The following is a 17,058-nucleotide window of genomic DNA, read 5'->3' as shown; positions in this document are numbered from 1 at the left end:
GGATGTAAGGGATGCAGAGATGTAACGGAACGAGGGACTAAGATTACGGAACTACCTCCGGCCCCTCCCCAGCGGGGCTGAAGGTGTCTTTCTGAAGATTTCCACCACGTTAAAATAAAAAAAAAAAAAAAAAAATGGTATTTAAGGGTTGCAGAAGTGTAAGGAATGCAGGGATGGAAGGAATGCTGGGTTGGAAGGAATGCAGGGGTGTAAGGGATACTGAGATTGCCTTGGCCTATAATGAGGGATAAAATTATATCAATAACTGGGAAAAGTAAAATAATTGGGGTCCTCGGCTGAGACCCAGGAGAGGGATATAATCATAAATGTTCCCTTCGATGAGCTTATTTAATGACCAAAAAAAAATAAATTAAATAAATTAAATAAACTTTGGAAAAAAGTTCTGCCCTCTTCGTACGGACCTGATATTATCTAGGGGTGTCAGAGACCCCGCTGCGCTAATCACGCCCTTTGCGTACCGGCCTGATATCATATTGGGGTATTAAGGACCCCAAATGCCGGTGACTACCTTTACATACCAATAATATAGCACCCGGGGTTCCAGGGACCCCGAAGCACCATTGACCTTCCCTGTATACCGAGATGATATCATATTGGGGTGTTAAGGACCCCGAAGCTCCGATGATTCTGCATACCAAAATTATATCATCTCGGGGTTCTAAGGATCCCGAAGCACCAATGTTACTGCATACTAAAATTATACCGTCTTGGGGTTCTAAGAACCCCGAAGAGTCCTTGATTCTGCTTACCAAAATTATATTGTGTTGGGGTTCTAGAGACCCCGTGCACCAACGATTCTATATACCTAAATTAAATTGTCTCGGGGTTCTAAGGACCCCTAAGCTCCGATGATTCTGCATACCGACATTATGGTATCTGGGGTGTCAGGGACCCCGAAACAACTAGCGAAATATAAGAACGAAAAACGAACAAATCGTGAAACCCACTTGTTCGGAATAGTGATGGGTTTGACCGGATCTAGCGAAATATAAGAACGAAAAACGAACAAATCGTGAAACTCACTTGTTCGGATTAGTGATGGGTTTGACCGGATCTAGCGAAATATAAGAACGAAAAACGAACAAATCGTCAAACTCACTTGTTCGAAATAGTGATGGGTACGACCGGATCTAGCGAAATATAAGACCTGAAAACGAACAAATCGTGAAACTCACTTGTTCGAAGTAGTGATGGGTACGACAGGATCTGTAGCGCATGGGCGCTACAATTATTTACTATAAAACATTCTTGTAAATAATTAAGAAATTATTCACTCACAAACAATGAAAATAATATATTTTTAAATCACAAACATTTTCCAATCAATTACAGTTATTAGTTGTAATGAGTTCTGTTTAGTATAAAAAATTACTAAAATGTTTCGGCTTATATCATGATTGAAATAAATTTGCTAATTACAAAAGAATTATATTGTCACAAATGTTAAAAATAGACTCACAATTAATCACAAACGATTTACGAACGAAATACACTAAGAACAATTAAAAACAATCATATTTTATTATTCCTTCCGGCTAGCTTCATGTAGGTTACTAAAATAATATCGTCTCGGGGTTCTAAAGACCCCAAACATCGACGATTCTGTATACTTAAATTATATTGTCTCGGGGTTCGAAGGACCCCTAAGCTCCGATGATTCTGCATACCGACATTACGGTATCTGGGGTGTCAGGGACCCCGACACAACTAGCGAAATATAGAAACGAAAAACGAACAAATCGTGAAACTTACTTGTTCGGGATAGTGATGGGTTTGACCGGATCTAGCGAAATATAAGAACGAAAAACGAACAAATCGTGAAACTCACTTGTTCGGGATAGTGATGGGTACGACCGGATCTAGCGAAATGTAAGACCTGAAAACGAACAAATCGTGAAACTCACTTGTTCGAGGTAGTAATGGGTACAATTATTTATTATAAAACAAACTTGTAAGTAGTTAAGAAATTATTCACTCACAAACAATGAAAATGATATATTTGTAAATCACAAACGATTTCCAATCAATTACAGTTATCAGTTATCATAAAATCTGTTTATTATGAAAAATTACTCAAAAGTTTCGGCTCACATAATGATTGAAATAAAATTGCTAATTAGAAAAGAACTAATTTGTCACAAATGTTAAAAATAGACTCACAATCAATAACAAACGATTTACAAACGAAATACACTAATAAAAATTAAAAATAATCATATTTTATTATTCCTTCCGGCTAGCTTCATGTAGGTCGGTCGTCGTACCGACTGTGTTCTGTACATGCAGACCTAACTGTTCCTGGGGATGTCTGGGACCCCAAAAGCATGATCCCTCGCGAACAAAGGCATATCCAGTCTTCTTGTATCTGTAGTCACTGCGTTACAGCACGAAATACGGGAGTTTGAAGGGTCTGGGTGCTACTACGGATGTCGAACAGGTGTCCCCACTTCGATACCCTAACCTCGGCGCTGTTCAGTGGCTCTGCAGTGTCGGATGTACACGTATGTGCGACGTACGGGATATGTACCTGGAGGTGTTCTCGTTTCTAGGTCATAAGAGGTGTGTATCAATGAAATTTGTGCTAGACAAGCGTTGTTCATGAAAAAGTAGTTACTTACGATCACGGGAGAGGTCCGCGTGTGACAGCAAATGCCACATCGAACAAAGTGCATTCGTCGAAGTTTGACCGATCCGTTTTGCTCGTGGCTAGCGTCTCCCGTCAGTTTGATCTATCGTGTATGTGTGTGTATGTTCACTCTGCTGGGTGTCCTGCTTTCCTTTCGTCCTGTTCGACGAATCGAGCATTGTGGACGATTTTAATCGCGTCAAATTTCTCTGCACAACGACCATGAATCGTTTCTCGGCGAGTCCGTGATCGCTGTGACGCACCGGGTGCGCGTTAAACTGTTACATACCTCGACGAATTCCACGCCGGCTATCGGCTGTGCGTCAAATACTTAACAGACTTTATTGTGGTGTATAGAATTTGGACACGTCGGACGATCGTAAATCTCTCCTTGTGCCACAAAACGAACAAATACGACCTAATCAAAGACTCAAGCGAAAACACTGTGCTCTCGACCAGACAGGATCAAGCTGGGTAATGTCTTTTTAGGCTCGTGTCACGCGACGATAGCCGACCATGTGGTGTGTAAGTTAACGGTGCTACGTGGATAGTCAGTATACCCGATATTTGTTCTCTGACGCGTCCACGTCTTTTACCGTGAGGCCAGACTGTTACCCGCTGTTTGCAACGATAAATCATTCTCACGCGTTCATGCGAACGTGCGCCCCTGTACGCATGTGTCTGTGTTACGCATATCCAATTCACCATATAACCGTACCGCCGCCTCGCGCGGATTCCATCTCGTTTTTGTTGGTCCGCCCCCTGAAACAAGTATATAATCTTATTCTACCGGCTCGTACGTCGTTATTTCGTTTTAAGGAATGCGGGGCACACCTGCTCGTCTTTTACACCGCAGTACCCCAAGGTCTTTGGTAACCGGGACCAAGTTGAACGTCACGATGAATTTTGACGATGATAGATTTGATTTCACGGGAAAATAAAAAGTGGGAAAATGAAACTGCTCGATCTGTTAGCCGGTATAAATCGTCGCGAGCAATCTTCATTAAGAGAGAATAAATTATTCATGAAGAGAAGCCGGTTCTTTCCCCTCAAAGAACGTTAAATAGGTAAATGCAGCATACTTCGACGGCGATTAATAAAACGAGCGAAAGGTTCCCCTTGGTAAAGTTCTCCTTGGTTGATGAAAGAATTGACCAGTTGAAGATGACACGTTACTCGACCTCCAAGGACACGTGTACCCAGTTCCTATCGCGGATCTCCTTATGCAGTTGCGACAAAACGATTCCATTGCGGTACTACGGCATAATAGACTTGTAAAACGTGATTGCGGGAGAGGCGTGAAAATCACCGATCGATTATGTTATTCCAAGATAACATTTATAGAGTTCCATCGGTTCGATGATATTATTTTAAGCTCTGCTCGTTTACCATTCTCCAAGCTTTTTTCGTGGCTTTGATCCACCATTGACCCGGTATACATATAGCGTTTCATAATATCGACGAGAAGAAACACGTGTATAAATTTAATCGCGTTTCGATGAAATTTCGTGCCGGGAAATTGTAAAGTTCAGAAATTCAAGGGAAATGGTAGCACATGATACGCAGCCCGTGTCGCGGTACATGCATTTCGAATATTAAACGGGACCAACGTACATCATGATTTTGTAATGGAAATACCCGTATTTGTTTCAACTATTATTTCCAATTAAATTTTTAACATTCACCGATTAAATTTATGTCGTGGTCAGAGTTATAACATAGAAAATTTCATTTAATCATAAAAGAATGATATTAATCTTTTCGCTACCGGCTGGCCAGCTATAATTGATAAAGTGAGGTTATGTTTCAAAATAATGGCTGGAACTAAATTTCTATCGAACGTCCTTGACGGTGATGCAAAATGTAATTAAATACCATTGGATATATTTGATTAACAGATAAGATTATTTCTGACGAGTCGTACTAAGATTACTATCTCGTTGTCATGCAGGTATATAGAAAGTGGAACGTCCTGGTTGACTCAGTCCGCCTGCATAATTGACTGTAAAACATTTTCTTTTCTTTTTTTCATCGCAGCCTAGAATGTAGCAATTAAACGACGCTAATTAACCGTTTCAAAGGCAAGCTTGTTGTAACGTGCGACCAAGTTGAGCACTTTGAAACGAATTGCCGGGAATGTTTCGTTGTTCGAATGAGTATATCAGCCTCCTCCATCCACTCGTTTGTTCTTTTCTTCGTTTCGTGTTAATTATTCGCAAAGCGGCGAAACGTCGAATAGACTTATATTTTATGCACTATTAGGATCGGATTAAAGTTTCCGAGACCCGAGGCTGTTTTAGAATCCATTAAATTATTTATTCCTCGGCCATTGTTACCTCGTTGAAAGTGGACTAAGTAATATAATTGTCATAATATGGCCTTTTTGCAAAAATAAGCAATTTCTACTTGAACGTCGACTGTAAGTCGAAAGTCGATTAGACGCTAATGAACTCGATATTGTCTAAATCGAGCTGTTCGAGTTGAAATTCTAGAAATCTGTTTGTTTCGTCGATACCATATCGCAAATTACGCCAGCGCACTTTCAATTATCTAGTACACAATAACTAACCTCGATTACGAGCGATGGTCTTTTTTTCTCCCTCTGTGTTTCGTCGCCTCTGCACACATCTATTATACATATACATACGATGAGCTTTATGAAGCCGCGGTTTGCTCGCCGCCAGCTTATCGGCGCCCGTACAAGAAACCTTTAAAAATTGCTCCTTGCACTTTAACGACAATCGTTCGCGACATTCGCGACCTCCATAGTGGTCGCTTTTAATAAACCGCGCGCAATGTTCTCAGAAAGTTATTCTATGCTTCGTATAAACTTCAGAATTTAATCCTTTTTCCAACGGATAGCTTTCAGGGCTGTTTGATCAAATTTATCATGTTTAAAAAACAAGATAATCTATGGAATTGATAAAATAATTCTTGGAATACAATCGATAAGTAATCTATAGTACCGAAGTGTACACTTGAAAGACGGAGCTAAGGGCTCTCTCCATGGTCCGCCGTCTGAGGATTGAAGTCTGATTGTTAGAATCGCGCCAAATCGACGCAATTTCTTAGCGGGATTTTTGAAAATTTTCCCGCTCCTCACTCAAATCTTCCAATAACTACTACCTTCATGTCGGTAACGCCAAAATAATTTTTGTTAGTTGGTAAGCGAGCATCTGCCCGCAGGGACAACTTACGCGGGAGTCCTGGAGGTTAGGGCACACTCTCTCTGCCTCCCGACGTCATTACAAAATATAAAAAATCAACGCAGCGTTTTAAAAGAAATATGTATCGATCGTTTCACGGGATCCTTGTACATACACGTTTCATTGTTAATTCATTCTCCATTACCCGGAAAACTTTATGCCGGTTTTGTGACCCGTATAAAGTGGTGCGTAATAACGGTATTCGTACGATACTGGCGATCCTCATTGTACGGCTGGTACATTGTCGAGCAACGCCGGCATAATTGCAACAACCATTACGAAAAATCTGATGAGAAATTGTAGAAAAGCGTATACGACATCGTAGGACGTGAAATCATCCGTATAACTTTATAACGCAACGTTTGTAAACCGACCTTTATTCTTTTATTTTTACCTGCAAAATACATCATCGTGTTTAACCCTTTGAAGGGCGCATTTCTCTTCCGAAAGTTTTTAGAGTTGTTGATTACGATTCTGACGTCAGAATTGCAAAATTCAATTTATGAAAAATTAAAAATTTTTTTCGACAAAACTTGCATGCGAAAAATTCTGAAAAAAAGGTGGTACGAATACGTATCACTGCCCCTTAACGGGTTAAGAGAAACTTCAAAGACGTCCAGTGTAATTAGAATACTTAATCGTACTCTTATATTCATTTTCATCAACGTGTAACCAACGTCATTATCGATCAGGCATAAAGCAAAAGGCTCGTTTCCAAAGCACCGTTCCCGCAACCGTGAGATTACAAAGCAATAAAGTCGTCTGTCCTTTTAACAAAGAGCCTACGCTAAAAGGGTAGCCTAGTTTCTCGTTACACCTTGAGGAGGTGTTATCCGTTTCCTTTCAGCCAATAAATCCCACTATCGCGTGATTAATAGTCAACGCGAATATAGGCGTAATTTTTAATCAAGGAAAGAACTAACGCGTTAATTAAAAGATACCGTGAATTACATTGCTCGAAGGACACTGCGATGAATTTTGTTTCATCAGTGATAGACGCGTGGCTCGGTTTGCCGCGCAAATGACGCATAGATAGAACCTGGGCGCGGCGATAACTGTGCCGGGGACCGGAAGTAGAGTGGTGGCTCTTTCGCGCGAAAAGCGCTCTTCGAGTAAGCTTCCTTCTCGTTTGCAATGCCCTTACTCTTACCCCGAATTTCGCTCAAAGGCTGGCATTTTTGGAGATTTTTCTGTCTCTATGTTGCCCAACGAACGCTTTCGACCACGCGCCTTCAGGGATGGGTTGGCAGCCCCGCCAACCCCAAACCCCGCGCATTTTTTAAAATTTCATTACTCATACTTGTCTATACTTTTAAAATCTGCTCATCTTTTTTGCTTAAATCTGTGTGTGTGTTTGTGTGACCCCTTTTAGTCGCCTCTTACGACAGGCAGGGGATACCGTGGCCGTATTCTAAACCCCCCGAACCACAGGGGGCTAACGTCGTTTGCAATGCGTCCATGAATTTCATTTCTCGCTTTGTTCCAGGCAAGAATGTATTTTTATTCATGAAGTGGAAAGAGTATCGGGCATCGATCGATTAAAATTGCTAATTCGATCGGCTGCATAATCGTTACGATTAAAAGAAATTTCGATTGATTAAATCGATTAGCTATCAATCACTGATACCATCGACGGATGAGCTCTAGTATTAATTTCATTCAAGATAATTATAACTTTCACGAGTATATATGTTCACCTTTCTCGGTTGAAAATAATCTGCCACGCCTCGGGTGTACTTGAACGCAGTAGTTAGATAACGAGATACGCAATCAAGTATCAAATGACTAACATTCGACGCGCGTTCATTGTCGAGTTAATTGTCTCCAGAGCTGGTACGACAAATAATTATTCCGCAACGTCTAATTAACGCCTTGCTATTTAGAAGTGTTAATAGACCGGCGCCAATGATTCGATGAATGATAATCGAACGACTGGAATTATTTGAGAGAAAAGGAAAATAATGGTTCGGTCCATTTTTCGAGGATCGCGATTTCATGGAAATGCTTCTTTCGAACAGTGAAAGATGAGAGAACGGACCGGGGAATCTCGAGTTCTATCGGTTCGCGAAATCGATGGAGAGTCGCAGACGAGGAGGATATATATCTTGAGACGTGTCCGCGAAGTTGAAACGCTTTTGTAAAATCCATAACGCTCGTATGTGTCCCGTGTACGTGTTGCTGGCTTGAAAAGTTATCGCACATCCGGCGTGAAACACGCGCGAAACTCGCTTGGAATCCGCTCGCGGAGAGGCCTCGAGAGTCTCGAAAGTGGCTCAACATCTCGCATCCATCAGCGTGAAAAGCGTGAACAAGAGAAACGGAAATTACGTTGTTACATTCAATTTTCGTTCCCTCGTGTTTCGAATGCCAGCTTTCTGCTTTGAAATTTCAATATAGCTACGTCGGAATCATCGGATCGCGGTCCGACAAATTTCTGTAGCACCGTGATTTTATTTTGTAATCAATAGAGAAGATTGATCACCAGAAATTATTTTCTCTTCAACTACGCGACGCTAAGCTTCTCTATAAATATCAAATATTTATCCGGAGAGTCGGCGACGCATGGTCTTGGACGCATGTATGCACTTTTAAATATAATGGAAAAAATCGATATCCATTAAGAAAAACTTATTTTTTTGATGTATCTCGTATATCAAAAGGCACCGTCAGGTGATAAGAAAAAAAGAAACACAGAGTTCCTAAATAAAAATTGAGCATTGCGAGATAAGTCAGTATTGAACATCGATTAAAGACCCATTTGTCTCAATAAAGTTATCTTAACAATTAGCCACATATAAACGGGACAATTAAACGGATATTTATAGTGGTCGGTGCAACAAAAAGAAGTTTTATCTGCCAGATGGTAGTAAAACATTTTTATTCGTCCCTGTGGAATGATTTATCGCTGGGTGAACAGTGATTTATTATACTTATCGCCTTGTTGTCATTGCTCCAAAATATAATCTATGCTTCGAATTTCTATATAAATTCCATCCTGACACTTGAAACGTGTAGGTCTAAATGGACTTCGGAGGATTAATACAGTGCCGTTTGAAAAGTTATCAACATATCATTTATCGAAGGAGGCTAGCAGTTTGTTGAAACAGTGTTGAGCAACACTGGGGGCATCATTATTATTCTGCTAATTTGCGTTCGCGAGTTAACCGGTGTGTTCCTTGCGAAATACGATGCCTTCCACGAGATATTCGGCTCTCGAGGCGGTGATTTCGATTTTATAATTAACGATCCCTCGGGGATGTCGCAAGTTCCGATTGCGTAAGATACAGGCGTAGCACCGATCGTTCAGGCGAAACAGTAATTCACCAATGGTTCGATTGATTCGCAATCGCATCGAGTACCCGAGTTATGGGATCATAAATTGGAATTGTGGCTCTCTCCGTGGTCCGCCATCCGAGGGCTTGAAAACGCGTTATTTTCTTATTTATTTATTATACACTCTCATCGATCATTCTTTTCCTAGAAAATGCATCATATTATATTTCTACTTTTCTGAGGACCTATTTTGTTTCTAAATTACTTTTAATATTCCTACTTCTCTCGTAGTACCCTTCCGTTATAGATTATCTCTAGGAAATCCTCGATCGATCCCGAGTCTATTTCCTCTTCTCTAAGATTGCCTAACGGATCGGACAGCATTTCTATCTAATCTATGAGAACTACATATAGCATTTAATCTAGTAATCAGGCCGAGTCGAGTGATTCGGACGATTCGAATGGTACATGCTCGCGATTTCAATCTCTTCGGCAACGATCCGGTGATTCGACTCTCGGTTACAACACTCGAGATTATGGGAACGTTGGATTAGCAAGGAAGTTAATGGCTCTTTTCTCCGGCAGAGAAGAGATTTTCATTGTTCGGAGTTTCAGTGGTTTTGCTTTCGTAATTCGGAGTTGAACGGAAAGAAGGAAACTCAGGTGGCAACGTTTGGGTGAAAATAAGATAAAAATTTAAAAAAAGAACACACAATTTAACGCGGCCAAGAAGCGTCGTAATTAATTTGCATAGCTGTTTAGGTAGCCGATGTCTTGCGGAACACCTGCCACTTCTGGCGCGGGTAATTAGGAGTTGCACAGATATGTTAATTAGTCCCACTTGTTCGTTATTCGACCTCGGTATTCAGATGTTTTTCCAAACGAAAGATTTTCACGTTGAAAATGTAGATGAAGAAGAGTTTAAATTGAAATTTAAATGACCACTTTCACCTGTATTTTAAGCTCAATTTCATTCGAAAAGCGCTCGTACGAATCGCAAGTTCCTTCGCGCAACAGTGAAGAGGATACTTGAAGTTTGATGAGCGCTTCGAGGACTCTGCTGGGTGCAGCCAAGTTCTGACTGGCAATATAGCAAACCAGAACGCGGACGAACTTTGGGGAACGTCAAACAAAATATAGAAGTGACAATTCGATGCTCGGGAAACTTTGGGATTCGGTGGATGGAAAACGAGATATGATCCTGTTAGATTACCAGGGTGCCCTTATTGAAAATGGCAATAATACCAGGCAAGGTTTGATATATTACAAGCGGAAAACTCCTGCGGTGTCTTCCTTCCTCACCGCATTTCCGCCGTTTCTCGAGCGGCACGCAATTATCAGCCTCTATTACCCGCGGTTCCTTGCTATCGCGATGAAAGTGAATTATTTAGCAGGCTCTAATTAATTAGCATCGACGGTCTAATGTGCGGTGTCGTTTTCTCAGGAGCCGAGGAACACATCCTCGTTAAAGTCACCGCATTCGTAAGGAGGAGTCGTTTTCACGGCATACACACTAGGGAACGATCGCTCTATTATTATTATTAAGCCTTGAAATTTGTCGCTTTTTTATACCCTGCCTCCTCTTAAGCAGCTTACCAACTGTATAAATAATAGCCTATCCGGTTAAGTTCGTTCCGTTCTCGTTGCATCTCTTTATCTTGCTGGCCAGCAGCGACAGGGGGTCGTTTTCTTCTTGCCTCTGCCAATGGGATAAAATTGTCTCTCGCAAATGGGATAAAATTGTCTTCATTAGCTTCCTTTTCACTCGAATCTGAAAAAGAAATAACATTTTATTTCTGTTCTATTCTGTTTCCTAAAATCCAAGATTATTTTCTTTTTTATATCTAATCTTATCGTGTTTGGAATTGAAATTCTTTCCAATCTGATCGATACATCTCAAATAGTACCACTATTAATGAGTCATTAATAGACGAACACTTAAAATAGAGTATGTTCTTGTTGAAGAGGGTCATTCAAATTACCTAGACATTGTATAACCGATAATCTTAACATTATATTGATACTTCCGCTAAAGAGCCAGACGTTATCTGCTCGTAAGTCCTCTTCTATTTATCAAATACATCTTCTAAGCCGACTATCCCTGCAACTAAATCAACATTTGTTAACCCTAAATCTAATTTATATTGGTTACTTAGGCTTAGGTGTTCTTCCATCTCCATTATATTACAGCGAAGAACTTCGTCTCCCATAGAAAGAAAAGACGTTTCATTATTTCAATTGTTACTCGTTATTTCCTTGGGAAATGGCACTACCGGTAATCGTTAACGAAACGTTTCGAACGATCTTCCTTTCGCTCTTTCCCACACGATCGGACAGTGAAAACTCGTCGTCAAAGCTCCATCGAGCAGCGAAATGCGATCTGGTCGAAATGGTAGAGCAAGAATGTGCTCGATCCGCGTTTGGTTATCGCGCGAGTGTAGGCAGGCGGCCGTAAGCTGTGCCGAGTAACAAACGAATCGATAATGGTAAATTGCCTGATGTATTATGCGCGTGATAAATAAACAGCTGAAAGTCTCGCGTGACTTACGGCTCGATTGTTCGCCAGGAGTACTCTTAAGGAAGGTGCAGTGTCGTTTAGCAAGGATAAACGAGGGGAGGAAGGAGCCAGGCGTACATCATGCGACGAATTATTTAGTTGCGACCCTGTTTAACGTCAAGTTCGAATAATAGGTACCTCGTGTAAAGTTAGACACGCGGATGAGCCAGTGGTTACTGCGGTCGCCTTCGAAATTCCTTCAAAGTCTGTTGAATATGCAGTCGATTAGTCCGTTGACCGATTAGACGGTTTCCCCTGGGCTTCGCTCCCTTGTTTCGCTAATTGATTTCTCGGACTATTCGTCGGGAACAGTGTCTTCATGCTCGTTGGACCTTCGAGGTGTTCACGCGACTATCCGCGTAATTGTCATACGAAAATTTCCATCGCGACCACCGAAGCGTTAAACCTTCGATGGACAGGCAATTACCATCGAAAGGGTGAAAACCCCAACCTCTTTTCTTTCTGTTTCAGGTTACCGAGGTTGTAGTCATGTAATACTTGGCAAAACGAGAAGGCTGATCTCTGCCCTCAGATTCGGTTGTGAACTCACTTCCCCTCCTTGGCTCGAACCTCGTCGTAGATTCCGATCAATCGTGGATCGGGTGATGATCTCAGGTGACAAAGCAACAGGACCCATTAGAAAATGTTTCGCTCAAAGATTCGCATTCATACATGTCAAGTGATACTGCTCACGTCGCTGGTATGGTTCCTGGTCGACGTGATGGTGTTGATGCTCTATTCGGACTGCATCGGAGGGTCCGGATGGGGATGTACCGAGAGCAGTAAACAGCAGACACTGACCGAGGAGAACCTGCCGCACGCGAAGGGTTTGGCGAAAGAGGAACAACAGATCCAATCGAGCTTCGATCACAGCATGAAGAGATACAGGCAATCCGAGCTACATCTTTGGCGTCCGGCTAAGGTCATACGTGAGAGCAAGGGTAAGCCCGGCGAGATGGGCGCAGCTGTGCACATCTCGCCGGAGGACGAGGCAAGGCAACAGGAGCTGTTCAAGTTAAATCAGTTCAATCTGATGGCCAGCGACATGATCTCGTTGAATCGATCGCTCAGGGACATCAGGCTGGAGGGTTGCAAAACTAAGAAGCACCCCAAGTACCTTCCGGACACCAGCATCGTGATAGTGTTCCACAACGAGGCCTGGAGCACGTTGCTGAGGACCGTTTGGTCGGTCATCAATCGATCCCCCAGAACTTTGCTCAAGGAGATCATTCTGGTGGACGACAAGAGCGAGCAAGGTGAAAGTCGTGGCTTAAAATACCACCCCAAGCACTTCGAGCTTTAAATCAACATGGATTAAATTGATTGTATAATCATATATCTGTTTCTGCATACGATAACGCGCGTTTAATCCACAGATCACTTGAAGCAAGATTTGGAGGACTATGTAAAAACGCTACCAGTACCAACGTACGTGTATCGCACCGAGAAGAGATCAGGCCTAATAAGAGCTAGACTGCTTGGGGCGAAACACGTGAAGGGTCAAGTTATAACGTTCCTCGATGCACACTGCGAATGTACCGAGGGTTGGCTGGAACCTTTGCTCTCCAGAATTGCCGAGAATAGGTCCACGGTTGTTTGCCCCATCATAGATGTAATTAGCGACGATACGTTTGAGTATATTCCTGCCAGCGATATGACGTGGGGTGGTTTCAATTGGAAATTGAACTTCAGATGGTAAGAATCAGCAAAATGTTTTCTTTATTTAATCGATTAAACGATTATTGTTGAAGAGCAGTTGGTATATTTAATTCTTCAATTTTTAAGGTATAGAGTGGCACAAAGGGAAATGGACAGAAGATTAGGAGACAGAACGGCTCCTCTGCGAACGCCAACCATGGCTGGTGGATTATTTTCTATTGACAAGGATTATTTTTATGAATTGGGTGCTTACGACGAAGGGATGGACATTTGGGGCGGTGAAAATCTTGAAATGAGTTTCCGGGTGAGTATGAATCAGTAATGATATTTATACTTCGTAATTAAATATTTCAAACAGAATAGATGATAATTTTTTCAAAGATTTGCAGGTGTTTCTCAAAGGGGATTAATGTATAAGAGTTTCTTGTACTCTTTGTTAGAAAAGTAATTTCTTGTATTTGCTTTTGCAGCTAAAATCTTTACTACTGTCGGTTTCATAGAAAACTTCTTTCCATATAGTTGTGTGTCTTCTTAATTGTAGTTAGATCTCAAGTTTGACATACTTTACGCGTTAATATGGAACTTACATTGTTGCTTCAATTTTGATTGCTTGGGAAATTGAGATCCAACGATTCTTTGAAAGTCCTAGTATTAGATGGATGATCTCCTCTTTGGGATGATAGATTTAAGTTTGCATTCCAACCGATGGGTTTCCTCGTTGATATTTCGTCTTCATGTGTGAAGTAATAAGTACCTTGTAGGTATGGCAATGTGGTGGGACGTTAGAAATCAGTCCGTGTTCACATGTTGGACATGTATTCCGAGACAAGAGTCCATATACATTCCCTGGTGGTGTCAGCAAAGTAGTTCTACACAATGCGGCCAGGGTGGCCGAGGTCTGGATGGATGAGTGGAGAGATTTTTACTATGCCATGAACCCAGGTTAGAAAATAACGTGTATAATCTTCACTGTTTACTTTATTATCTCTACAAATTACTTCAACTAATAACACTGATTATTCGACAGTGAATTATGTATTGGCAACTCTTGAATATCGTTTTAGAAAAGTGTGCAGCTGTTTGTTGACTGAAAAGAAAATCATACTTAACGGGTATCTGATACAATCTGATCTAAGATACAAAGAGGATTATAGCACACTTTTTATTTTCATTGTATTTAAATGTATCTTCATCTATAGATTTTGCCTATTCTTATTTTTTCTAATAAAAGTAACTTACCCTTGAATAATATGAACATCCCATAAATTTTGTCGCAAATGGTAACATGTGTAACAAACTAGATGTTAAAAGTATTAACACCCGTAATTACATAGTTAATATTAAGTATATTCCTCAGTGTAATATTAACCAAATTTTTCATTTACCGTACAGTTTTATAATTAACATATGCGTATTGATATATAAATGTATTTTTTTTTTAGTACAAATTATATCATCGCAATTATTTTCATAAATTTCTTTACTGGTGTATGTGTGTGTACGTGTAGAACGGACATTGGGACTAAGTTGTTTCTCCATTTAGCCATGAAGATTTCATTTCCAGGAATACAATTTCTTTACTTTTTCAATATACTTTGGTATAGTCTTAACCACTCATCCATCCAGCCGACTAACAAAACAAGTTTGCTTGCTTTTAGTTGATATTATTTATAAATTATATTATAGGTACCAGAGAGGAGAGCGAACATCCATACAAATCGATTCTAATTTAATGTATTAGCTCCTTATGTTTTTTGGTTTGTTTTCTTGCTCTGTTTTAAAACCACCATTGTAATTGCTAACATACTAACAGAACTGAGTTGGTTAGATATGGATGTGTGGTGGGACATTGGAGATCGCAACGTGCTCGCACGTCGGTCATGTATTCCGTAAGTCAACACCGTATACATTCCCTGGTGGTACCAGCAAGATAGTGAACCACAACAATGCGCGACTCGCGGAGGTCTGGTTGGACCAATGGAAGTACTTCTATTACAACATTAATCCAGGTAGCACTAACACCAGTATTTCTGGAAAAAAAAAAAGAATAGACTGCAATACTGCTGAGTTCTCAAACACTTTGGCTTATTTATTTCGCATGTTTTATTTAATTTAATTTAATTTTTCTTTACTATGGTTGGGTGATGGTACGCTTTTATAAGTTGCATTCGCTGTAAGCTTAAGTGGAGTTGGGTAACAGCTACAAACGCATATATCAGATACCCGTTAATATTAGGAAGCTAATAAAGAAGTTTCTTTTTTGTTTCATGCATTTAAAAAAAAAAAAATATAAGAAAATGCTATGAATGATATACTGAAGAGAAGGGTTAATAGACAAAGTATCGAAAACAAATGAACATTAATAATAGCACAATTACTTCCAAGGGCAAGCATATACCATTAATACACCACACATGGCAATTTCTTTATTTTAGCACACATTTCTGATCACACCTTTCTTCCAGTGGACATTCATACATGCAAGCACATTAATTGCATCATATAGATTTCAAGTGATTGCTAATTGAAAAATATTCAAACGATCATTTTATTTACAGGTGCTCGTAACGTAGCCGTCGGTGATGTATCTGAAAGGATTAAGCTAAGGGAACGTCTGAAATGCAAAAGTTTCAGATGGTATCTGGAGAATATTTATCCTGAGTCTCCAATGCCGTTAGATTATTATTATTTGGGTGATGTACAAAATGTTGACACACAAACCTGTTTGGACACTATGGGTAGAAGAACAGGTGAAAATGTTGGAATTAGCTATTGTCACGGATTAGGTGGCAATCAAGTCAGTAAACCAAATATCATTTTTCTTTTCTTGGTTCTTCTTTAATCACTTTCTGTAATAAAAACTTTTGTATTTAGGTGTTTGCTTATACTAAACGACAGCAAATTATGTCTGATGATATGTGCCTTGATGCAGCTGGTCCCCAAGGTCCTGTCAAAATAGTAAGATGCCACGGTATGGGAGGAAATCAGGCATGGGTTTATAACGAAGAGGTATGATGAAATTAAATCAAGTGTAATCAGTAAAATAATTATTAACATAATATTTTCTTTTGTTCATAGACGAAGATGATTAAACATACGAATACAGGGCATTGTTTATCGAAACCTCGTTCAAACGATGCAATGCAACCTGTCTTAGCACCATGTAATCCTGATAACCGAGGTCAGAAATGGATAATGCGTAGTAAATTTAAATGGCAAGCCAGCTAATACGAGCTGTTTTTAAATGCAACACCATTATGCAATACTTGTTGATATATTTACTGCTACATTGAAGAACTGATAGTCAAAAAAATTTCTGTACATGCAACATCAAGAAGATAGTATTATACTTGATAAACATAGTCCTGTATCGTCGATCCGCTAAACCATCAATGGAGTTGATGATGTGGAAGATAAATTAATCTATACCTTAAACACGAGAGATTGAAGTTAATGCGTTTAGTTAAATAGGATTTATTTACTGTTGCTAGCAGTATCATGTATTTACTGCCATTTCTCATGGTATGCCTTGATTGATAATGCACAAGTGTTAAGAAACAGAAAAGAAAAAATAATACAAAACTATTTCCAGCTGTGTGTGAAGATGTATACAAGTGATATGAAGTGAAGAATTTTTTTTTTTTAGCAAACAGTAGAGAGAAAAGCATATCAGACCACTGTTATAAATAAATAATTGTTAATACTAAAGAAAAGAG

At 40.1% G+C, this 17,058-nt stretch overlaps 1 protein-coding gene and 1 long non-coding RNA gene across 3 annotated transcripts; one reads left to right on the top strand and one right to left on the bottom strand.

The window, feature by feature from the left end:
* Window positions 1-3,167: 3,167 nt before the first annotated feature.
* Window positions 3,168-12,156, bottom strand: LOC117608009 (uncharacterized). The gene is made up of 4 exons (XR_013065210.1): window positions 11,109-12,156; window positions 10,723-10,897; window positions 3,482-10,639; window positions 3,168-3,409 (listed from the first exon to the last, which is right to left on the bottom strand). It is a non-coding gene; the product is annotated as an uncharacterized LOC117608009 (long non-coding RNA).
* A 170-nt stretch (window positions 12,157-12,326) lies between these two features.
* Window positions 12,327-17,011, top strand: Pgant5 (polypeptide N-acetylgalactosaminyltransferase 5). 2 transcript variants are annotated; one of them, XM_034332403.2, is made up of 7 exons: window positions 12,327-12,939; window positions 13,060-13,378; window positions 13,469-13,646; window positions 15,171-15,351; window positions 15,901-16,139; window positions 16,217-16,351; window positions 16,421-17,011. In XM_034332403.2, exons 1-7 carry the CDS (start codon window positions 12,327-12,329, stop codon window positions 16,568-16,570), a joined length of 1,815 nt encoding a protein of 604 aa, XP_034188294.1. In that variant the 3' UTR covers window positions 16,571-17,011. The 2 variants fall into 2 exon arrangements, with proteins under 2 accessions (XP_034188294.1, XP_034188292.1); XM_034332401.2 differs by lacking the exon at window positions 15,171-15,351 and adding an exon at window positions 14,104-14,284.
* The last annotated feature ends 47 nt before the right edge of the window (window positions 17,012-17,058 follow it).

Source organism: Osmia lignaria, chromosome 3, assembly GCF_051020975.1.
Source record: "Osmia lignaria lignaria isolate PbOS001 chromosome 3, iyOsmLign1, whole genome shotgun sequence".
In the NCBI taxonomy this organism is placed as follows: domain Eukaryota; kingdom Metazoa; phylum Arthropoda; class Insecta; order Hymenoptera; family Megachilidae; genus Osmia; species Osmia lignaria.
Note: the sequence above shows the minus strand (reverse complement) of the source record. Positions and strands in the feature narration are given on the sequence as shown.